We start from the raw sequence: 22,459 nt of genomic DNA, 5'->3' as shown, positions 1-22,459 counted from the left end.
ACTATAAGACACTGATGAAAGAAATCAAAGATGACAGAAAGAGATGGAGAGATATACCATGTTCTTGGATTGGAAGAATCAATATTGTGAAAATGACTATACTACCCAAAGCAATCTACAGATACAAGGCAATCCCTATCAAATTTTCAGTGGCATTTTTCACAGAATTAGAACAAAAAATTTTACAATTTGTATGGAAACACAAAAGACCCTGAACAGCCAAAGCAACCTTGAGAAAGAAAAACAGAGCTGGAGAAATCAGACTCCCTGACTTGAGACTATACTACAAAGCTACAGTAATCAAGACAGTATGGTACTGGCACAAAAACAGAAATATAGATCAATGGAACAGAACAGAAAGCCCAGAGATGAACCCACACACCTAAGGTCACCTAATCTATGACAAAGGAGCCAAGAATATACAATGGAGAAAAGACAGTCTCTTCAGTAAGTGGTGCTGGGAAAACTGGACAGCTACATGTAAAAGAATGAAATTAGAACACTCCTTAACACCATACACAAAAATAAACTCAAAATGGATTAAAGACCTAAATGTAAGACTGGACACTACAAAATTCTTAGAGGAAAAAATAGGAAAAACAGTCTTTGACATAAATCACAGTAAGATCCTTTTTGACCCACCTCCTAGCATAATGGAAATAAAAACAAAAATAAACAAATGGGACCCAATGAAACTTAAAAGCTTTTGCACAGCAAAGAAAACCATAAATGAGATTAAAAGACAACCCTCAGAATGGGAGAAAATATTTGCAAACAAAGCAACTGACTAGGGAATAATCTCCAAAATATACAAACAGCTCATGCAGCTCAATATCAAAAAAACAAACAACCCAATCAAACAATGGGCAGAAGACCTAAATAGACATTTCTCCAAATAAGACATACAGATGGCCAAGAGGCACATGAAAAGATGCTCAACATCACTAATTATTAGAGAAATGCAGATCAAAACTGCAATGAATTATCACCTCACACTGGTCAGAATGGCCATCATCAAAAAGCTACAAACAATAAATGCTGGAGAGGGTGTGGAGAAAAGGAAACTCTCTTGTACTGTTGGTGGGAATGTAAATTTTTTTTAATTTATTTTTTTTCAAGCCACTGAATAAACTTTTTATTTTATATTGGAGTATAGCCAATTAACAATGTTGTGATAGTTTCAGGTGCACAGCAAAGCGACTCAGCCATACATATACATGTATCCATTCTCCCCCAAACTCCCCTCCCATCCAGGCTGCCCATAACATTGTGCAGAGTTCCCTGTGCTATACAGTAGGTCCTTGTTGGTTATCCATTTTAAATATGGTAGTGTGTACGTGTCGATACCAAACTCCATAACTATCCCTTCCTCTCACTCTTCCCCCCTGGTAGCCATAAGTTCGTTCTCTAAGAATGTAAATTGATACAGCCACTATGGAGAACAGTATGGAGGTTCCTTAAAAAACTAAAAATAGAGCTACCATATGATCCAGCAATCCCATTCCTGGGCATATACCCTGAGTAAACCATAATTCAAAAAGACACTGCACCCCAATGTTCATTGTAGCACTATTTACGATAGCGAGGACATGGAAGCAACCTAAATGTCCATTGATAGATGAATGGATAAAGAAGATGTGGTACTTATACACAATGGAATACTACTCAGCCCAAAAAAAGGAACAAAACTGGGTCATTTGTAGAGACGTGGGTGGACCTAGAGTCTGTCATACAGAGTGAAGTAAGTCAGACAGAGAAACACAAATATCATATATTAACGCATATATGTGGAATCTAGAAAAATGGTACAGATGAACCTATTTGCAGGGCAGGAATAGAGACGCAGACATAGAGAACAGACGTGTGGACATGGGGCAGGGAAGGGGAGATGAATTGGGAGATTGGGACTGATGTATGTGCACTGCCATGTGTAAAACAGATAGCTAGTGGGAACCTGCTGTATAGCACAGGGAGCTCAGCTCAGTCTCTGTGGTGACCTAGATGGGTGGGATGGGGAGGTGGGTAGGAGGGAGTTCCAAGAGGGAGGGGATATATGTATAAATATAGCTGTTTCACTTCGTTGTACAGCAGAAAGTAACACAACATTGTAAAGCAGCTATACCCCAATAAAAAAAAAGTGAATTGTGTGCAAATTAAGTGCTCAAAAGTAGCATCGATTGGATGTCACCCCTTTCATCATTTCATAAGATAAGTAAACTCATTCCAAAATATTTTGAGTTCAGGTTTGGTTTCATATGATCAGTACTAGGAAAGAATTCTTTGGAATCAAACTAGAGAAAAAGAGACTTTTCCTGTTGGATTCAGATGAAACTAACATCTTAGAATGCTTGCTCTGGGCCAGGTACTGAGCCAGGTACATTCCAATATCATGACCGCATGCAGTCCTCACAGCAACCTACAGGGCAGGTGGTGTTATTCTCATTTTACAGATTTAACAACTGATGCTCAAAGCAGTTAAAGGACAAGTACCATTCAGTGCAGTGTATTAATGGGAAGAAGTTAGGGAGACAGAATTCAAATGCCACTCTACCCTCTACTAGCTGGCAAAAAGCTCACTGCAAGAGGGCAGTAAGGATCGGGGACCATTCCTAGGTGTTAGGCTTTTCCCCCCTTAAAAGCCTGTCTGTCTATAAATAATATAAGAATCTGTATTTTCTCCATCTGTGTAGGTAAGGAAGAGCGTATACAGGGAACTGTAAGCCAGTAACTAAGCCAGAAAAAAAGTAGAAACTGTACAAGAGCAAGAAGGACTGATTGGCCCTGATGATATGAACAATAACCAGGTGGAAGGTACAAGAAAATGTTGCCATATCATGGATTATCCAAAACCCTGGGAGGAGGGTTGGCCACCTAGACCTGGTCCTCCTCTCCTCTGTCTGCCGGAAAAGGGAGTCTCTGGTCGAGCCCCCAGCTGTAATGGGACAGTAAAGAGGCCTAATAAACCAGAGAGTCAACCAAGGTGAACTGTCTTGGGAGAAGAGCCTGGAGGACGTGGGGGAGCAGGAGAGGGAAACGGCCGGGAAAAGACCGTGTCTTTGAATTGTTTATCAACCAGGCTCCCAATGTCATTGAGGCTTGACCAGACTGCGGGTTCCCATGTGCAAGTAGGAATCCTTCTAACAAGGAAATCTGACCATTTCATTCTCCTGCTTATAGCTCTTCTGTATAAAGCCCAAATTCTTTACCATGGCAGCTTGGGCCCTAGTCTTTCTCTCTGACCTCCTCCCTTGACGCCTTCCCTACCACTGGACCTTTCCACTTGTAGAGTTCTGGGAACATGCTCTCTCTCATCTCTGGGCATTTATTTGTACAGGCTCTGCCTGGTGAAAACTGCCCCATCTATTAAATACATGCATAAATGAATGAATCAAGTTGGAATTGGATCAGGCATAGTCTGCTACCTCTTTTGGATTTTCCAGGTCTCAAGTAGCCACCTCCATTCCAATACAAAGGATTATTCCCTACCCAACGCCAGCTGGAGCCCCATCATGGTGAGGCTGTACAATGAACACATGGAGAAGATGGTGGATGGGACGGGGACGAGACTTCCAGGTTATTTGCGCTCTTTGCAGTTCCTTAAAGAGGCAGACTTAGCTAGGATCACTAAAGCTGTCCCTGGTAAGTTCACATCCCTATATCAGGAGCACTTAACCTCGGCTGGAGCGGGGCTCTGGATAGTGCAGGACTGTTGGCAAATCTTTGCTTATGCGTGTGCGTTTTCCTCGAGGAGCTCTGTGCCCCAGCCCAGTCCCCACACCTCCTGTGTGGGCTGCATTAGCCTGAGAGTCAGGTACGAGGCAGTCTGGGCATGGTGATCCTAGACTCACACAATATTAGGCCAGAAAAGGAACGTGGAGGCCACCTTGTTCAACCTGCTCATTTTACAAGAGAGAAAACTGAGGCCTAGATAGGTGATGAAGTGAGTTTTTGGCAGAGCCTGGACTAGAATCAGGAATTCCTGACTCCTGGGGCAGTGCTCTCTCCACCCGTGTCTGCAGTCACCCCGGCATCTAATACCTGCCAGCCCCACCCTCTCTTGTAGACCAGACAGGTGCAGTCTCAGTGAGGAATTGGGAAGAGGCAGTGCCTGGGATTAAGGACCAGTGCCTTTACCCTGGTACACCCAGGGTGAGAAGCTCAGTGATGCAGCCAGGGGGCAGTATCTTACTGACCCCTGAGGCCAGAAGCCAGAACCTGTTATGGACAGGACTCGTGCTCCCTCTAGTGGTCAGTTTGAGCTGAGCTCTTGAACCAGTGAAGGCCATCAGATGGAAAACAAAGACCGGATCCCACATTGCAGAGACAGGAACCAGCCGAAGTCTTCTAATTTTATATACCTAAGCTGTCATTCGAAATTCTGCTTTGAGATTCTTGGTAAAAATGCAGGTGTTTGATAAGTCTTGGATTTTATATATTGGAGACTTTACCTCTAATTAAGTCCTCTAAATTATCCCCATTTCAAGTCATACTGTATAGACAAATCTCTCTGAAATCTCAGACCTGTGGCAGTGAGAGGGGACATATATACTTAATTTACAGAAAGGATTTTTGCCTGCCTATCCCTTGATCTGCCACAATCAATGCATTCAGATTAGTATTTATTATTCAGTTGATAGGAACACCGGTGTCCCGAATTCACAGGCGGTTCACTCCTCACTGCCTCTCACACTGCTGATCTCATCCCTTCCTTGGAAGCTGCTCGTCTCCTTCAGAGGTTTATGGGGCCATCCCGGGGGGTGCAGATGGGAAGCTGAGGGCAGTGGGTTTCCTGAGGACCTCCTCCAGTTGGATGCTTTCTGCCCTGGAGACACCGCACCGTCCCAAGGGTCAGACTCCAACCCGATGTCTTTCTCACCGACTCAACTCTACTCTCCAGTCCAAATGGTAGAAGACACCCGCCACTTTTTCTGGATCACAGAGATGAAGAAACTCGGCTTTGAGTACGTCATCTTCCACAGTGCCTCGGAGAAGAAGTGCGTCTGCTTGTTCCAGCCTGAGCCCCTCCTGGAGGGGCTGCCTGGGTGAGGCACAGAGAGCCATCCCAGCCAGTAGCTCAAATGGGCTTTTTCTTGGTCAAAGAGCAGGGAGGGGTGGGGGTGAGAGGACAGTTGGTGGGTCCATGGCTGCCTTCAGCAGGTTCTTGGTTACTGCAGCTTTATTCTACTGACTCCCTGGGTAGGGAGGCTCCGCCAGCCCCTCGGTTACCCACCTGAGGTGTGGCCTCTCCCTGTTAGGGACTTCCTGAACCTCCTAAATGGCAGTGGAGTAAGCAGTGGACGTTGGAAATAAGAAGGGGGAAAAACTATTCTTGTTCAGTGGCCAGTATATGCCAGACCCTGCACGTGGAGATTTGGCTGTCTTAATTTAATGCCCACAAAAATTCTTAGGAGATATTCCTATCTTATGGATGAAGAAACAGATGGCCCAAGTGGTTCTCTGAGGTCACATGGCTAGAAATGTGAGATTTAGAGTTAGGTCTCTCTGCCTGCAAAGCCCATGGTGTTTTCACTGCATCTTTCTAGTTCCCCCTGAGACCAACCCAAGAGGGAACACAAGATTCATCAGAATTTGTGGTTGGAGCTGGTGGTGGGGTGGGGAGTTTCTTTTGCTTTTAGTTTATTCTCTTCAAAGCAGGCGTAACTTGCTTCAGACAGCCTTGTTTGCTTCCCCTGCATTTCTTTGCTCTCACGTCTCTGCTCTACCCTGAGCGATGCAAGAATCTTGTTCTGGATTGCAGGGAACCCTTCAGCATGTCACCTCACTGGAACCTGGCCATGCGGAGTGGAGTCCTGGGTGACTCTTTCTTTCCCTTTCTCCCCTCGTCTGCCCCTGTAGGATTATCCATGGTGGCGCACTGGGGACCATGATAGACACGTTTTTCATGACGGTGTACAACAGTGCCAATGCAGTCTTTACAGGAACCATGACCGTCACCTTCAAGAGGTCTGTTTCCTTGCCTGGGTTCAAGTTAGGAGTAAGCTGGCATGGGGTTATTCCATGTGTTCCGATGGAAGATGGGGGCTCATGTAGCAATCCTGAGTGCAAAGAGGAGTTTCTACTTTTGCTTTTCTCATGGACCAGTCTAAACTTGTTAGATGTTCCTTTTTCATCCAAGGACAAGGTGATAAGCTTGAAGATGGGTTATGTGTTCCAACATAAAGATATTCTACATAGGATGATGATGAACTACTTTTGGCTGCCTCTGATTTAGAGAAAGCCAGCCCATGTGCCTGTAAATATTTACTTCAGTCCACAAATAATTATTGGGCCCCTACTGAAATGATAATTCCTGATATTTGATTAGTCTCTTGCTAAACACGCACACACTATTTTGTTCGATCTTTACTATAATCCTGGGAAGTTGGTACCATTATCTCCAACTTGACAAATGAAGACGCTGAGGTGAATACACAGCTAGCAGGTGACAAATGCAAGGGCCCCTGATATCTTGGAGTAGAACCCCAGGACCTCCACTCTGGCAGCCTCATCCTCCCACAGGGTCATCCCTCCCTTTCTCAGGAGACCAGCCCACCAGCCGCTCTCCCCCATTGTTCTCTCCTAGACCACTCACCCTCGGCTCAGTGGTGAGGCTGGAGGCAAAGGTCACTGGCATGGAAGGAAGAAAGGTGTTTCTCTCTTGCAAAGCCCAAAGCAGTGACAGGACCGTCCTCTTTGCCAAAGCTTCTGGTAAAGCCATTAGAATTCTTTTTTCCTCCTGTTTGTGCCCATCCTTGTGATCGGGCACAGAGGGTGACTTTCCACACTGCCGAGGGCACTGCCTACCCCGGGAGACTCTTAAGGCTGCGTGTTTGGGGTTGGAGGGGATGCTCACATGGAGAGGAGCCTCTATAAGTTATAGGATAGAGGCCATCATAACACACCCATTCACCTCTCTGGGAGGCCAGTGTTGTCTAGTAGAAAAGTAGTTCGAGCCACAGGTGCAATTTTTTAAAATTTTATTGAAGTATAGTTGATGTACAATGTTGTGTTAATTTCTGCTGTACAGCAAAGTGACTCAGTTTTACATACATATATTCTTTTTCATATTCTTTTCCATTATGGTTTTTTTTTTAAATTTATTTATTTATGGCTGTGTTGGGTCTTCATTTTTTTCTGTGCGAGGGCTTTCTCTAGTTGTGGCAAGTGGGGGCCACTCTTCATCGCGGTGCGCGGGCCTTTCACTGTCGTGGCCTCTCTTGTTGCGGAGCACAGGCTCCAGACGCGCAGGCTCAGCAGTTGTGGCTCACGGGCCTAGTTGCTCCGCGGCATGTGGGATCTTCCCAGCCCAGGGCTCGAACCCGTGTCCCCTGCATTGGCAGGCAGATTCTCAACCACTGCGCCACCAGGGAAGCCCTCCATTATGGTTTATCACAGGATAACAAGTGTAATCTTAAGTGTTCCAGTAGTCATATGAAAAAAGCAAAGAGATAAAATTAATTTTAATAATTATTTCACCTAATTCAATACACCCAAAATATCATTTCAACATGTAATAATGTAAAAATTATTCATGAGATTATTTTATCTTATTGTCATGTCTTAGAAATCCAGCGTGTGGATAACTTACAGCACATTTCTGGCACGAAATTTTCAGCGTTTGAAGGGAAATGTGGATCTGCCAAGACAATAAAGTTGTGTTTAATGGAAAAATATTCCACACTGCTTCGGTTTTTAATACAAATTAATTATAATTAAATCAAGTTTAAAATTCTGGTCTTCAGTCACACTAGCCACACTTCAAGTGCTTGATAGCCACAGTTGGCTATTGGCTACCGCATTGGGCAGAGCGAGTCTGGACTGTAATTACCTTCAGACGTGGCGCCCAGAAGCATACCTCCCTGCAGACGCCCCACGCAGCTCCGGGCGCAGGGAAGCCCCGATCCTGCAGTTCCAGAGCTCTCCACGAGGCAGCACTAAGGAGCACACCCTCGCCAGCGCGTGACCCGCGTCCAACCCCGGAAGCTAAATTCCGCCGTTATATCTAGTTCCTCCGGCTTTCTCCACTGCCGGATGCACTCCGCCTAATACTCTCAAGTCCTAAAGACGGCGACGGGACAGGATGGGCAGGGCAGCAGAGCCGCGCAGTCGGCTGAGCTAGTGAAGAGCGGCGCCTGGAGCCACTCACGTGCGGTGGGCGCGCAGGTCCCGACCCCCGACCAGCGCAGACTGCAGAGAAGCCCCGCGGTAGAACGCGTCGCCCGGCTACCGCCATCGCGTCGTCTTCTCTAGAATCGTCAGGGCCGGGCCTGAGCTCCTACCGACGGCACCCCGGGCCCAGTGCAGTCGCAGGCCTTCCCTCCAATGATTCAGAAGTCACGCCCGGCGCTGCTGCAGCCTCAAGATGTCGGAGACAGGATGGAAACGCTTATGGTAACCTGCGGGGAAGGGAAGGCAGGGGTTCCGGCATTGCCGGCTCGGGGAGGGAAATTCGGAAGGTTGCCGAGGGTCAGCGGCCCTCGGGGAACCTTTTCTGCCTCCGGGATGCGCGCATAACCGGTTGGGGACGTGGCGGCAGAGATGGAGTTTGACTAAGGGATTAGAAGAGGGGAGGGAGGAAGGAGAGAAGTTGCAGTCCAGTCCTTGGGACAGGCAAGCAAAGGTCTCGCTCCTGTATTGGTAATCTGGGTAGAGGTAGGTGGAACTGCCGGGGCCTTGGCCGGTGTCGGGGGGGAATGTGCCCGCGTGGTCCAGAACGAGGTGCGAGCGCTACGGGACGTTGCTTTGAGTTGGATGCCTAGAATGACAGCTGGGAGGACACCTGGGTAGATATTTGGACCATTGCAAAGCCCGGCAATAACGCTAAGCCTGAGAAGCGGTCGTTGCTCGAGCGAGGTGGGTTAGGGCTGCACAGCGCCCGCGAGCTGGACAAGGTGGACCCTCCCGGCAACCGCTGCGGTTTGCCAGCGCCACGAGGCCACGCCCCCTCCCGCGCCTGGATTGGCTGCCGTGTTCGTGCCGCGGGGCTTCCATTGGTGGAGGCGGAGGCTGGGCTGGGCCGGCGAGGATGGTCTGGCTGAGTTGCTGCTAGCGGTGGGTGGAGGCGGGAATGCGGCTTCGCTTTAGGCTGGGAGGGCCAGCTGGCTGCGGCTACTTTTCTCCCTGAGGTCAAGATCACGGCCCACCTGCGCCGGGGGCAGGGCAGGAGTGTGGGGTTTTTTGTTTTGTTTTTTATCTTTAACAAAGGTGGAGGCGGGGACCGCTCTACGTTTACATCTTATAACATGTGCTTACGTATTTCTTTTTGGGTCCTCCAGCTCTGGCCTGGAGATCTGAATGGGATTCAGGATATAGTTTTTTTTTTTTTTTTTTTTCCTCATGGGTATGATTTTTTATTCATCACTCATTATTTTGGGGTTATTCAGCTAAACAAATCTAATCACTAGTGGAAAAATTATTATTATTATTATTTTTAACATGTTTATTGGAGTATAATTGCTTTACAATGGTGTGTTAGTTTCTGCTTTATAACAAAGTGAATCAGTTATACATATACATATGTTCCCATATCTCTTCCCTCTTGCATCTCCTTCCCTCCCACCCTCCCTCTCCCACCCCTCTAGGTGGTCACAAAGCACCGGAGCTGATCTCCCTGTGCTATGCAGCTGCTTCCCACTAGCTATTTTACGTTTGGTAGTGTATATATGTCCATGCCACTCTCTCACTTTGTCCCAGCTTACCCTTCCCCCTCCCCGTACCATCAAGTCCATTCTCTAGTAGGTCTGTCTTTATTCCCGTCTGTCATACAGAGTGAAGTAAGTCAGAAAGAGAAAAACAAATACAGTATGCTAACACATATATACGGAATCTAAGGGAAAAAAAAAAAAAGGTCATGAAGAACCTAGTGGTAAGACGGGAATAAAGGATATAGTTTTTTTAAAGGGGAGTAGGAGTTGCTTGTGGAACCTGTTTGCTAACTATTCAAGTGCTGCTTATTGCCTTTATGTATCTATGTATCATTGTTTGGTTGTTTTTGCCCTACCCCCCCCTCAAAAAACAAACAAACAAACAAAAAAGCCAGCTGTATTACTCATTTTATTTACCTTGAATAAATTTGGGCTGTTTAGGAAAAAAAAAAAATCAAACATGCCTTAAAGGGTATGCCATCCACCATTGACAATATCTTAAGACTATTCAAAATGAAAAGTGTAAATTCTATCTATCTTTTTAAAACAATTATGTTACCTGTTTGTTTTTGTTTTTTTTTTTTAACTATCAGAGGTTAATCTATACTGCTGGTTTATACTTTGCATCTGTTCTATGCTAATGGACCTGGAAAATTACAAAGTTAAAAAAGTTATGGGCTCTATGCATGTATCCACAAATATTTATTTAGCCAATAAAATGTCCAAGCAATGTGCTGTAAAAATAAAAACATTAAGAAAATAGTTCCTGCAATGGAGGACAGTGTGTTGGGCGTTGGGGAGCAGTATACAGTAGTTCCATACACAACCTGTGAGAGCATTAGAGAGGCAGCTCCAAAGAGAACTGCTTAGAAGCTGTAACCGCAGGTCATTCCTACAGCCTAACTGGAGCAAAGGGCTGGAGGGAGCCAGGGGAGAGTCCCCTGTCCAGGGATGTGGCCTGCAGGGCCCTCTAAGCCTTATCCTGTGGAATTGTGCTCAAGGGAGAGCCATGTGCAGATTTCCTGTTAGATGAAGTGATTCGTTCATTCTTTTTTTTTTTTTTAACTTATTTTTGGCTGTGTTGGGTCTTCGTTGCTGTGCGAGGGCTTTCTCTAGTTGCGGCGAGCGCGGGCTACTCTTTGTTGTAATGAGCGGGCTTCTCACTGCGGTGGCTTCTGTTGTTGCAGAGCAGGGGCTCTACGCGCGTGGGCTTCAGTAGTTGTGGCTCGCGGGCTCTAGAGCGCAGGCTCAGTAGTTGTGGCGCACGGGTTTAGTTGCTCCGCGGCATGTGGTATCTTCCCGGACCAGGGCTCGAACCCATGTCCCCTGCATTGGCAGGTGGATTCTTAACCACTGCGCCACCAGGGAAGTCCCTGATTCATTCACTCTTGATTGTTGAGCACCTGCTGTGGACCAGGCTCCGTGGTCAGTGCTGGAGGAACCACCATGAACAGGACAGTCCAGGCCTCCTCTGTCCTTGAGCCTCAGTCATAAGGCAGGTGGGCTCCGGTGCCGTGGAAGCACTGAAGAGGAGCACTGAACGCGGGTGTGGGGTTAGGGTAGATCAATGGCAGGGTGTTCACTGGGATGGAGCGCCCTGGAGGAGAGGCACATGGGGGGTGAGGGAGAAAGATGAGTTCAGGTTTGGAAATGTCAACCCGCGGTGCCTGTGGGACATCGGATTAAGTGGATATGGGAGTCTGTGCAAGACAGGTTGCAAGTGTGGACAGAAGGGTGGAAAAGAAGAGGCTCTGCATGTGAAGGAGGAGAGGCCAGGGAAGTGGGAGGAAGATCAGGACAGTGTTAATCCCAGAAGCCGGAGGCAGAGCACATTTCCAGAAGGAGCTGGTGGTGGTCAACAGGCAACAGCAGAGCGCTGCTGAGCTGCCTGGGAAGCGTCCTGGACTGTCACTTAGACTGCGAGGGATGGTGAAAAAAGCATGAACTTTGAGTCCTAGCCAATGGCTTCAAACCCTGTGACTTAGGATACATTGTCATCCCTGTGAGCTCCAGTTTCATCTGGAAAATGGGTTTGAACATCTAGCTCTTATGAGCATTGTGAGATTTCGAGGTGCTGTATATGGATGCCTCACCCCAGGCTGCTCTGGTAGCGGGGGTTGGCACTGCTGAGGCTGGAGACCCCCAAGGAGATCACTAGGATGGATCAGTGGGGGGCAGGCTCTGGGAGGAATGAGGGGTCATCAGCAGGAGTTGGTCATGAAACAGTAGGTAGACCAAGGAGTCTTATTTGTCTCCCAAATGTCCTGCTGGGACATGAAGGAGAGGCAAGCGTGTGGAGAATCGTGGACAGAGTTTCCATTAGGGGATGTTGAGTTTGAGATGCCTACAGGCCATTCGAGGGGAGGTGAGGGAAACATGGGGACAGTGGACTCGGGAGAGAGGCTGAAGTGGGCTGGAGGCGTGGGCGTTGCCAGCATGTGTGTGTCGAGCATGGTGTGGTGTGGAGGTGAGGGTGCCCTGAGAGGCCGCAGCTACGGGGAGATAAGAGGAACAGCAATATCTGTGGCTGGGGAAAGGAGGCTTAGAAGGGCAGCCAGAAACCAAAAAGAGAGGAGCGGCGATCAGCTGTTTCAAATGCACCAGAGAGGCCAAGTAAGAGAAGGCCACAGATGGGAAAGGGGTCCTGGGATATGGCAGGTCCTTGGTGAGGCAGCTTTAGTGGAGGGGCTTTATCTGGATGGCAAACTGTGGGGACCTGAAGGGAGACTAGTGAAGAGGGAGTGGAGATGATGTGGCATCAGGCTGGAAAGATGGGGGGCTTTCAAGCTTGTTCCAGACAAAGGAGAAGATGTCAGTGGAAGTAAGAGGCTGAGTATGCAGGGAAGAGAGGCTCACTGATGCCACAAAGGTTCAGATGAGGCTGAGAAACAAAATTTGTGGGAATATGGGTTAGCAAAAGGAGCAGGACACACATCTGATGAAGTTGTTCCCATCTGGCTTGGTTGTACTTGTGGTCTTACCTTTGATGCTTGGAAGGCTATTTGAACGTGGTTATAAGCTCCAGTGTTTATTATCTCAACTTATTAAGTCCTTTTAAGGAATTCCAGTTATAAATTGAGACTTGCTCTTTTGGTGAAACGTGGAATAATCTCTCTTCTCTGTGAAACAAATACCACAGATTACAAACATTTTGGTTGCGGGTAGGTAGTTTTTTTTGACGTGTATAACAGGAAACTTCATCTTAATAGCATTTTAGAACTATAGTATGCCATTTATTAAAAAGTAATAGTGCATCATAATTATAAAGATTTCCATGTGGAACTATGTGTATCTCTATCAGGCTAAAGATAGTTTATACTGATGTCTCCTACCTGGTCTGTTATGACATGGATATTGTAACCGTCTCCCTTTGTTTGTGACTTCCCACTCCAGTGGTAAGAAACCTGGCTTCCACCATTTGTCATTAAATTCAGTGCTGTTCCATTCGAAAAATAAAAAATAAAAAATAAAAAAAAAGAAAATGGAAAAAAAAAAAAGTAATAGTGCAAATGCCATTTAATGAGAAGAGAGAAGATCTTTGGATGGAGTTTGCCAAGTGTCTCCTTTGGAAACGAGGACATTTGTTTCCTGCTTGGATTTTTAAAAGTGTGTTTTCACAACCATTTGCTGCGTCTGGATTCCGGGGCATGCCTTGGGGCCTCTGGAGTGCGCTTGGGGGAAACACAGTCAGTCTGCGAGGCAGTCCTGCCCTTCTGGATGCCGCCTCTCGATTAGACAGTGTGTGTGACTCTCCCGGCTTAGAGGACAGCCAGCAAACCCAGGAGTGGCTGCTGGCCTGTGGCGCCCCTGCGATCTGTTTAGGTCCCAGTGAGACGAATGAGTATATGACCGGGGGAAAGTTTTACATTAAGGAAATGCATGGGTTTTACAGGAAGTGGCACAGACGTTTCACATTGTACCTGCTGACTTACGGTTTCACTTCCTTTGTCTTACTCCTGTAAATAGCCTGCAGGCCCTACAACCAAGGGAACCTGAAACCAGCAGTTCAGAGTTAAAACACTGTTCAATTGATTTTTGCTTTTGTGACGAGAAGGAGTTGGCCAATAACTTACCGTCAAGACAAGTAGGGAGGTGTGGTCAGTGGCATAATTCACAGATGGAAATAACCGTGTTGCTCAGTAGGAGCAAAGTTATCCATAAGTTTTTAATTATCAGTAATTACTAAAGTTGTTATCAGTAAGGCCAGAGAGCTACCTCTTGGAATATACTGTGTTCTCAACAACATTCCAACACTGTTCATTCCTGGCTATGCTTTTCCCTTCTGTGAAGTCTGACACTAATACAGGGCACCACCAGGTGAGTTTCTAAGAGATCCTTACAGAGAACTGACTGGTCCAGGTGTGGCGAAGGCTGGGACAAAGCTGCTGACACAGTGTTCTCTTGCCCTGCAGTTGCAGCCCGTGATCAAAGCTTTCCTGTGTGGCTCCATCAGTGGGACCTGCTCTACCCTCCTTTTCCAACCCCTGGATCTCCTCAAAACGCGCCTGCAGACCCTCCAGCCCTCAGCCCATGGGTGAGGCCTGCTGCCCCCTCCCCCCGCCCCTCCCCCCCTTTTCACTGAGGAACTGGTTTCAACAACTTCTCTCAGACACTGGCGCATCTTTACTGTGTTCAGTCAACTTCCATTCTGTTGGATGAGCAAAGAGAAACACAGGCCAGGCCCAGCTTTCATGTGTTTTATATATACTCTGTTATATTTGACATTTCTCTTAATTAAGTGGGGTCCTTCCCTGAGTAGCTTCCTGGGATCTGCCTTGGTGACGTTTGCATATTCCTGTGCCAGCCTGTAATGTCATAACTGTGCTGCCTGGCACAAGTAGTGGGTGGTTTTCTGGAAATAAGGTAGGTATTGAGTGTCTCTTGTGTGCCCCCTATTGGGCTCAGCCCTGTGGGAAGTGCACAGAGTGTATGTAAAATGAGAAGTTATCCCATTGCTTGCAGTGTGAATGGACAAAGGATCACGTACCTGCCACATCGTGAACGCACAGGAACTCAGAGTAACTCCAAGATGCCTTTTAGAGATTCTTAAGTGTTCTAGAAAAGAGTCCATACAGAGAAGTCTGTGAGTGGGGAGTCCTTTCACCAGGATGTGGTCTAAGTGACTTCTCCTTCCTTGCCTCCGTTTTGTCTGCCTTCAGATCCAGACGTGTTGGGATGTTGGCTCTGCTCGTGAATGTGGTTCGCACGGAGAGTCTGTTGGGCCTCTGGAAAGGGATGTCCCCCGTAAGCTGCCTTTTGGGTCTTGTCTTGCACCCCCTCCTTTAATAACTAGCCGTCTCTCATCCACCTCACACCTCCTCTCTTGTAAGGGAACGTGAGGTTGGAGGTGGTGGGAGGGCCTTTCTGGTCTTCCTGCCCGTCCCTCTCACTGTCGCTGGCTTCCATTTGAGGGCCCTGGGAGTAGCACACCTGTGCGCCCTGGGCACGACTTCTTAGTGCAGCATGAAGTCCTAGAGCAGAGGCAGCTGGCACCCCACCTGTCAACAGGCCTTGCCCTCACCCCTCCAGTCCCTCCACACCTGCATTTCTTCGCCTAGACAGCTTTTTCTGGCCTTAAGAACTCACTTTGCTGGAAATGTCAGGGAATTCACGCTCACCCCAGCCCCGCAGCAGCCCTTAACCAATGAAAGACGAGAGCTGATGTTTAAAACTTCCCTTCCCTCCTCAGGTGGCAGGAGGGAAGCGTGGACACAGATTCCCAGAGTTCCCCAGAGGGATTCCGTTGCCCATGGCAATAACTGATGAGATGACACACTCTTTGTTGGCTGCCTTCTCTCCCATCTCATTTCCCTACTCTCCCATTGGTGTTCCCGCCACACCTTAAATCGACTCCTTGCATGCGAATCCTGGGTCTTCTTTGGGGAAATCCAGCTCAGACAGGATCTTACGTGTTGGTGTTTGATTCCGTTCCTCCCTCCGACTTGTTCTGCAGTCCATCGTGAGGTGCGTCCCTGGCATTGGAATCTACTTTGGCACTCTCTACTCTTTGAAGCAGTACTTCCTGCGAGGCCATCCCCCCACCGCACTGGAGTCAGTCATACTGGGAGTGGGCTCCCGCTCTGTTGCGGGGGTCTGCGTGTCACCCATCACTGTGATCAAGACACGGTACGAGGTGAGTGGGCAAACAGAGACACCGGGCTCTTGAGTCAAGTGGCCGCTGATGCTACCTCCGATTTATAACCTAACACAGGGTCGATGTGGTCGGAGAACTCATCTGTGTAGTCAGGCCAAGCACATGCAAACCAGAGCCGCCAGGGCTCCGGTAATGCACCCTGAGGATGGCTTGGTTCAGTGCGCAAACCCAGGGCCACTGTGCCAGCCATTGGTTCTGTGCTTCCTTTGCAGAGCGGGCGGTACGGCTATGAGAGCATCTACGCGGCCCTGAGGAGCATCTATCACAGCGAGGGGTACCGGGGTCTCTTCAGTGGCCTGACAGCAACACTCCTTCGTGATGCCCCCTTTTCCGGAATCTACTTGATGTTTTACAACCAGACCAAAAACATTGTGCTTCATGGTACGGGTAAAGGAAGGTGTGGGAAGAGATATCCCTCGAGAGATCACATCCTCACCACTTTCTCTGAGATAGGAGACTATTCGTTGTTCTTAGCAGCTCCAGATTCTTATCCTAGTTTTAGAAACCGAGCCATATCTGCATTGTGTCAGGCTTGGGACCCGGTGCTGGGATGCAAGGGCGGCCATGAAGACATGGTCCCTGCCCTTTTGAGTTTATAGCTTCCTAAGGCAGACTACTGATAGTATGTAATTCTTGAGTCGGGTAGGGGGTAGGATAAAGCTCATTTTGCATAGGCTTTGCAGCAATACTTCCCACATTTGCCTGATCTTAAGAATTCTGGGTCCTACCCAAGGCATCCTAAATCAGAAGCTTTGGGGTAAGACCTGAGAGACTGTATTTTTCAAGAAGCACTTGTGATTCTTATCAGACAAGTTTGGGAAATCCAATGGGTTAGGAGCTAGGAGAAAAATATTTTCATGTCCCTTGCTGTGCTCCTGGTTAACATTGTTTTGAGCCTTCTGTTTGGATGGAGGGAAAGATGCCAAACCCCTAGCATTCTGGCAGGCCCACCCTTCCAGTAAGCTCGTGTTGTCAAGACATGGGCAAAATCGACAGGCAGTAAACATCCACCCAAGCAGAGCCAGGCATTGATAGAAACACATCCTATAAAGTGAACCTGCATTCAGTAAGGTGTCTATGGATAATGTGAGCAAGGAATTGCAACCAAAGTCATTTAATTGGGAAAGCCAGAATGCCACCCCCATGACAGTGGTGTCAGTTGGGGTGCTTTGGGAGATTTGCTGCTTCTCCCCAGGCTCCAGGAGGTGTGACACTACAGGTCACAGTCTTACTTTACAGGAGAAAGTTAAGGCAATAAGGGAGCTTGGATATACATTTTTAACTTCTTCATCCATCCTAAAATTTTTTTTTAATTTGGTATTTAGAAATCATTTTATGCTTACCAAAAAAGCCACAAGAATAGTACCTATAACTCCATAGCTCTTTATTCTCTTTCTATGTGTATAATTGTTTTCCTCAAACCATTTGAGAATAAGTTGCAGACATGCTGCCTCTTTACCCTTAAATACATCAGTGTGTACTTCCTAAGAACAAATGCACTCTTGTATAACCATCGATAGTTCTTTCATCTGTAGTCTTGATTTCTCCAATTTTCCCAATAATGTATTTTGTAGCAATTTTTATTTTTTATTTTCAAGAGTATAAGCCAGTTATATAACCTCAGCGTGGGTTTCCCTGATGTTTCCTTTCAACTAGATTCGTTTATACCTTTTTAGCAAGAGGAGCACATAATTGAGGTTGTGTCTTCAGTGCCTTATATCAGGAAGCTCATGACATCCGTTTGACGCACTGTGGGTGATGTTAACTTTTTATCACTATAAAAATAGTGTCTCCACTGAAAACTCAATTGTTTGTTCTTTTGTAATTTCTAAGTATCTCTGTGGGGAGATACTTTGAATCTATGTAAATCTATATAACACCTCCTGTCCTTTAATCCATATATTTTAGCATCACTGAATGACTCTTGCCTGAATCAATTATGCTGATGGTTGTAAAAAGGTGAACTTTTAGTTCCATTATCCTACTTACACTGATTAGTTTAGATTTTGAATTCTTAGCCTTGTTTGAATCCAGACCCTTCTGGCTTTCAGGAAGAATTAGTGGGCAACTTGGCATGGATATTTATCTGATGAATGTGGGATTTATTTATAACTGAATGTTGCCTTTGTCCTGTTTCAGACCAGTTGGATGCAGTCCTTGTTCCCGTTGTAAATTTCAGTTGTGGGATATTTGCTGGGATTCTGGCCTCACTGGTAACTCAACCTGCAGATGTCATCAAAACTCACATGCAGCTCTCCCCAATGAAATTTCGGTGGATTGGCCAGGCAGTGACGCTCATTTTCAAAGTAAGGCTTTAGAATAAATATTGGTTCATATTGTGGTTAAGGCTTTCTCTCTAAGGCGGTAGCTCTTATCCTTTACATGGTAGAATCACCTGGGGAGCTTTTAAAAAAATCCTGATTCCCAGCTCATAATCTGGGCTTATCATATTAGAATCTCTGGGGGAGATGAAACCCTGGCATCAGTATTTTAAGCTCCCTGGTGATTCCAATGTGTTGCCAAGGTTGAGAATCACTGCTAAAAATCTATGGTTGTGGGGTTTTTTGTTGTTGTTGTTGTTTTGGTTTTGTTTGTTTAGGGAGGGAGCCTGACATTGGGACAACCTGTGATATTTGTTAAACATGCATATTGTTGGGCTCTACCCCAGACCTACCTAGTCAGGTGATCTGGGAGGACTCCTTAACCTAATCAAGGACCTAGGAGAAAATGTAGTCAGAAAAAAATCACAAGCACATTGTTTTGTTTCCAGGAGTTTGCGCTAATGCAAATGGACAGATGGTATTGAAGATAAAAAGTACAGTAATTGTAAAGTACACTAAAATGCTATTTAAAAGCCACTGAGTAAGCCCTTTGGAAACATGTACTGTTATCAGATATTCTTTTTGAAAGTAAATTTCTCACCTAGATCTTTAGATGTTTCTGTACTTCTCAATTTTTGTATGTAGCACAGGACACATGTAAGCATCTGCAGCAAGTATCTGACTTAACCTAGATATGAGCAAGTATTTGTGAATCTGATCATATTCGTCACACTGCTTGGGTTGCCTGCTTTCTTATTCTTTATACCTAAAATCATGAAGTTTGAAAATAGAGTCTTCAGTATATGTGAAGATGGTAAGATTTTCAGCTAAGAAATAAATTCCCCTGGATGGAGCAAGCCTAAAAAAGATAAAGCTTAGCAACTACTCCAAAAAAATTTTTTTTTAGTTAATTGCCTCCTTGGACCCAGTATTCATAGTTTTAACATTATAAAAGTCTAAAAAGTAAGACTTAACAATGGGGTAATGCAGAGAGAAATCCTCACTCTCGTGCCAGGTATATAACTGTATTGCTGCTTTAGTCCCAGGGTTTTGGCCTCCATTTTCCTTCTAGGACTATGGGCTGCGTGGCTTCTTCCAAGGCGGTGTCCCCCGGGCCCTCCGCAGAACTCTGATGGCAGCCATGGCGTGGACAGTCTACGAAGAGATGATGGCCAAGATGGGCCTGCAGTCCTGACCGAGCCGGGACCAGGCAGAGATGGGATCTGTTGCCCTGCCTGGTTTCTGCCAAGGGCCTCTTCATCTCACTGCCCTGGAGTCGGACGAAGTCCTATCTGGAGAGCCAGGCAAACACGTCACCTTCAGTTACCCAGCTCAAGAAGAGAATAGGTGGGCCCGACTCAAGCCTTCCAGACCTCCCAGAAGAGGAGTCACTGACATGGACATCATATTGGGGAGTTAGGAGAAGGGTTTGCATACCCTGCAAGGCTACTTGAAAAGGCATTTCCAGAGAGTGCTCTGTCCGGTGGCTCTGCTCAGCCACCCACTGCACCACAGTGCCTCTTTGGATCTGCTCTTGGGCAGTGCAGCGCCAGGGATGCTGTGGGCCGCCTGCAGTGGCGGAGGAGTTCCAGCAGCCAGGCTGGATCTGCTGAGAGAGGAGTCACTGTCACCAGGCTGAAGTCTGCCTCTGAGGTGATGTTAGGATGAGGAAGAACAGATGTCACGACTTCATTGGTTCCTCATCGACTTCTCAGAGGCTCCGGAGAAGGGGGGCAGTGGCTTCCTAGCCCCTAAGTGTCCAAATAATATTGTTTGATCTTGGCTCCGGCACTGTTTCAACTCCAAGTTGCTCTGGCATTTTTCTGCAGCTAAAGTTGGATAAATAAAGTGAAGCACTTTATCATTGAAAAACCTCAAGTGCCATGACTCCGCTTTAAAATAACAAAATAGTCTAAGGTGGCTGACTCTTGATCTGTATAGGTCCTCAAACCTAAAATTTTTAAAAATAGCTTTATTTTGCATATCATACAATTCATCCATTCCAAATAGACAATTCTGTGATTGTTTTAGTAACTTTACTGACTGGTGCAGCCATCACCATAAATCGGTTTCAGAACACAGTCACCCCTCCCCCCCGAATAAGATCTCTTATTTACAATTAACCCTCATTCCCAGCCCCAGCACAGCCCAGGCAGCCACTGAACTGCTTTCTGTCTATAAATTTGCCTTTTCTGTGCACTTCCTACATAGTCATACACTATGTAGTGTGTTGTATCTGGCTTCTTTCACTTAGCATAACGTTTTGGAGGTTCATCCATGATGTGGCATGTTCAACACTTTATCCTTTTTTTATGGCCAAATAATATTGTGTGCCTATTTTATTTATCCATTCATCAGTTGATGAATGTGTGACTTGTTAGCACTTTTTGGCACTTACGAATATCGTCACTATGAACATTCACGTATGAATCATTTGTGTGGACATATATTTTCATTTCCCTTGTGTACATGCCTAGGAGTGGAATTACTGGATCATGTGGTAACTATGTTTAACCATTTGAGAAACTACCAGACTGTTTCCAAAGTGGCAGCACCATTTAACATCACCACCAGAAGTTTATGAGGGTTCTGATTTCCGCACACCCTCCTCAACACTTGTTATTGTCTGCTTTATTTATTGTAGCCATTCTAGTGGTTTCTATCAACTTTCAAGCTTAGGAAGGGGCTGTTGTTTTATCCAAACAGCAGAAGGGGGAAGTTTGATCTCCTGGTTAAGAACATGGGCTGTGATCCAGGCGACCCAGGTTAAAAGGCTGGCTCTCCACCTACTTAGACACATTTGAAATTGTCCCCAGGGGATGGGGATAGTAATATTTCCTACCTCCCAGGGTGGTGGCAAGGGTTAAATGAGCATATGTTTCTGGCGCATTACATTAGTTTCCTAGGGCTGCCACAGCAAACCACCACAAATCGGGTGGCTTCTAACAAATTTATTCTCTCAGTTTGGAGCCTATAAGTCTGAAATCAAGATGTCCGTAAGGCCATACTCTCTGAAGGCTCTAGGGGAAGATGGTTCCTGTCTCTTCCAGTTTATCCCATGGTAGCTGGCAATTCTTGGCGTTCATCACTCCAATCTCTGTCTCTGTCTTCTCAATGCTTTCTCCCCCGTGTGTCTCTCTGTCCAAATTTCCATCTATTTTTAAGGACACCAGTCATTGGATTAGGGCCCACCCTACTCCAGAATGACATCTTGATTACATTGCAAAGACCGTATTTCCAAATATGGTCGTGTTCATAGGAACTGGGGGTTAGGACTCCAACATATCTTTTTGGGGGACACAAGTCAACTCATACATATTAAGTTTAATGATTTATAAGTTTAAGTTTTAGGTTAGAATGCCGTATTCAAAATTATAATATGGAGAGGAGTATGGGAGAAGACAAACTAGGATCCTAATCTCCTAGTGGTACCCAAGCCACCAGTGCTTGGTGACCTATGTGTGTGAGGCTGTGTGCTGGGGAAAGCAGGGGAGCACCTAGGGCTGGAAATGGTGTGCTTGGGGCAGGAATGCAGGGCAGGCAGCTTAACACAGATGATGGATGGAGTGCCTGCCGCCTAAGGACTTAGCCTCTGAGGCAGGGTGTTCAGGTTTCTTGGCCTCTTCAGTCTCCCTTGACCCTCATCTTGGGCTCTGGGAGCCTAATGCCAGTGGGGCCCGGCCAGGGGCTCCTGGGAGTGGAGGGGCAGAGATAAGGCCCAGAGGTGCAGGCTTCATCCCAGTGCAGATTTGCTTGCCTTATACACAGCTGGTGAATTTCAGCCACCAGAGTCCCCTCCCTGCTCCTCATTTGTTCTTTTGGGGGCAAATCATCTTAAAATTTGGAGAAATCGTCTCATTTTCTCTAAATATGGAGTAAAACTGAAATTTGCCATTATGAACTCTGATTCCAGAGGCAAGTGGCCCTGGGGGTCTACATATCCCAAGCCCCCAGAATTTGTTTTTTCCTCTCCCGCAGTCTCCCATGAGTATTAAAGTTCAGAAAGGAAGTGGCTAGTGAGCTTCAGAGGGCTTTGGAAACACTGCCTAGTGCCCCCCTTTTTTTTTTTTTTTTTAAATTGATTCGTTCTTGGCTGCCTTAGACTTAAAGCAAATTATTTAGGGGCGGAGCTTTGTGGGAGTAAACAGTCATCTGGCGCTAGAGATAAGGCCTAGTAAGGCAGGAGGCAAAAAGGACAGAAGCAAAGCTTTCAAGCTGCTATACTCAATTTCCAAGAATATGTTATGAAATATCTCAATCACAAGAGTAGAGTAGATGGTACATTGCCCCTTCACTCACATCACTCAAATGGAACAATTATCAGGATTTAGCCACTTTTG

The 22,459-nt window shown here is 46.4% G+C and overlaps 1 protein-coding gene across 2 annotated transcripts; it reads left to right on the top strand.

Moving 5' to 3' along the window:
• Window positions 1–8,001: 8,001 nt before the first annotated feature.
• Window positions 8,002–19,991, top strand: SLC25A38 (solute carrier family 25 member 38). Of its 2 annotated transcripts, XM_061195289.1 has the most exons (7): window positions 8,002–8,391; window positions 14,057–14,178; window positions 14,804–14,888; window positions 15,598–15,777; window positions 16,011–16,179; window positions 17,938–18,104; window positions 19,192–19,409. In XM_061195289.1, the coding sequence occupies exons 1-7, from the start codon at window positions 8,323–8,325 to the stop codon at window positions 19,312–19,314; spliced, it is 915 nt and encodes a 304-aa protein (XP_061051272.1). In that variant the 5' UTR covers window positions 8,002–8,322; the 3' UTR covers window positions 19,315–19,409. The 2 variants fall into 2 exon arrangements, with proteins under 2 accessions (XP_061051272.1, XP_061051273.1); XM_061195290.1 differs by lacking the exon at window positions 17,938–18,104 and having other exon boundaries at window positions 19,192–19,991.
• Window positions 19,992–22,459: the final 2,468 nt, after the last annotated feature.

Source organism: Eubalaena glacialis, chromosome 7, assembly GCF_028564815.1.
Source record: "Eubalaena glacialis isolate mEubGla1 chromosome 7, mEubGla1.1.hap2.+ XY, whole genome shotgun sequence".
Taxonomy (NCBI): Eukaryota; Metazoa; Chordata; class Mammalia; order Artiodactyla; family Balaenidae; genus Eubalaena; species Eubalaena glacialis.
This window is presented reverse-complemented; position numbering and strand designations above follow the sequence as displayed.

What these genes read in the sequence shown, in the direction of transcription:
- SLC25A38 (XM_061195289.1), top strand. Translation starts at nt 8,323, where the DNA reads ATGATTCAGAAGTCACGCCCGGCGCTGCTGCAGCCTCAAGATGTCGGA. An exon ending in CTCCAGCCCTCAGCCCATGG is followed by an intron (nt 14,179 to 14,803) that starts GTGAGGCCTGCT and finishes GTCTGCCTTCAG; the next exon opens with ATCCAGACGTGTTGGGATGT. An exon ending in CAAAAACATTGTGCTTCATG is followed by an intron (nt 16,180 to 17,937) that starts GTACGGGTAAAG and finishes GTCCTGTTTCAG; the next exon opens with ACCAGTTGGATGCAGTCCTT.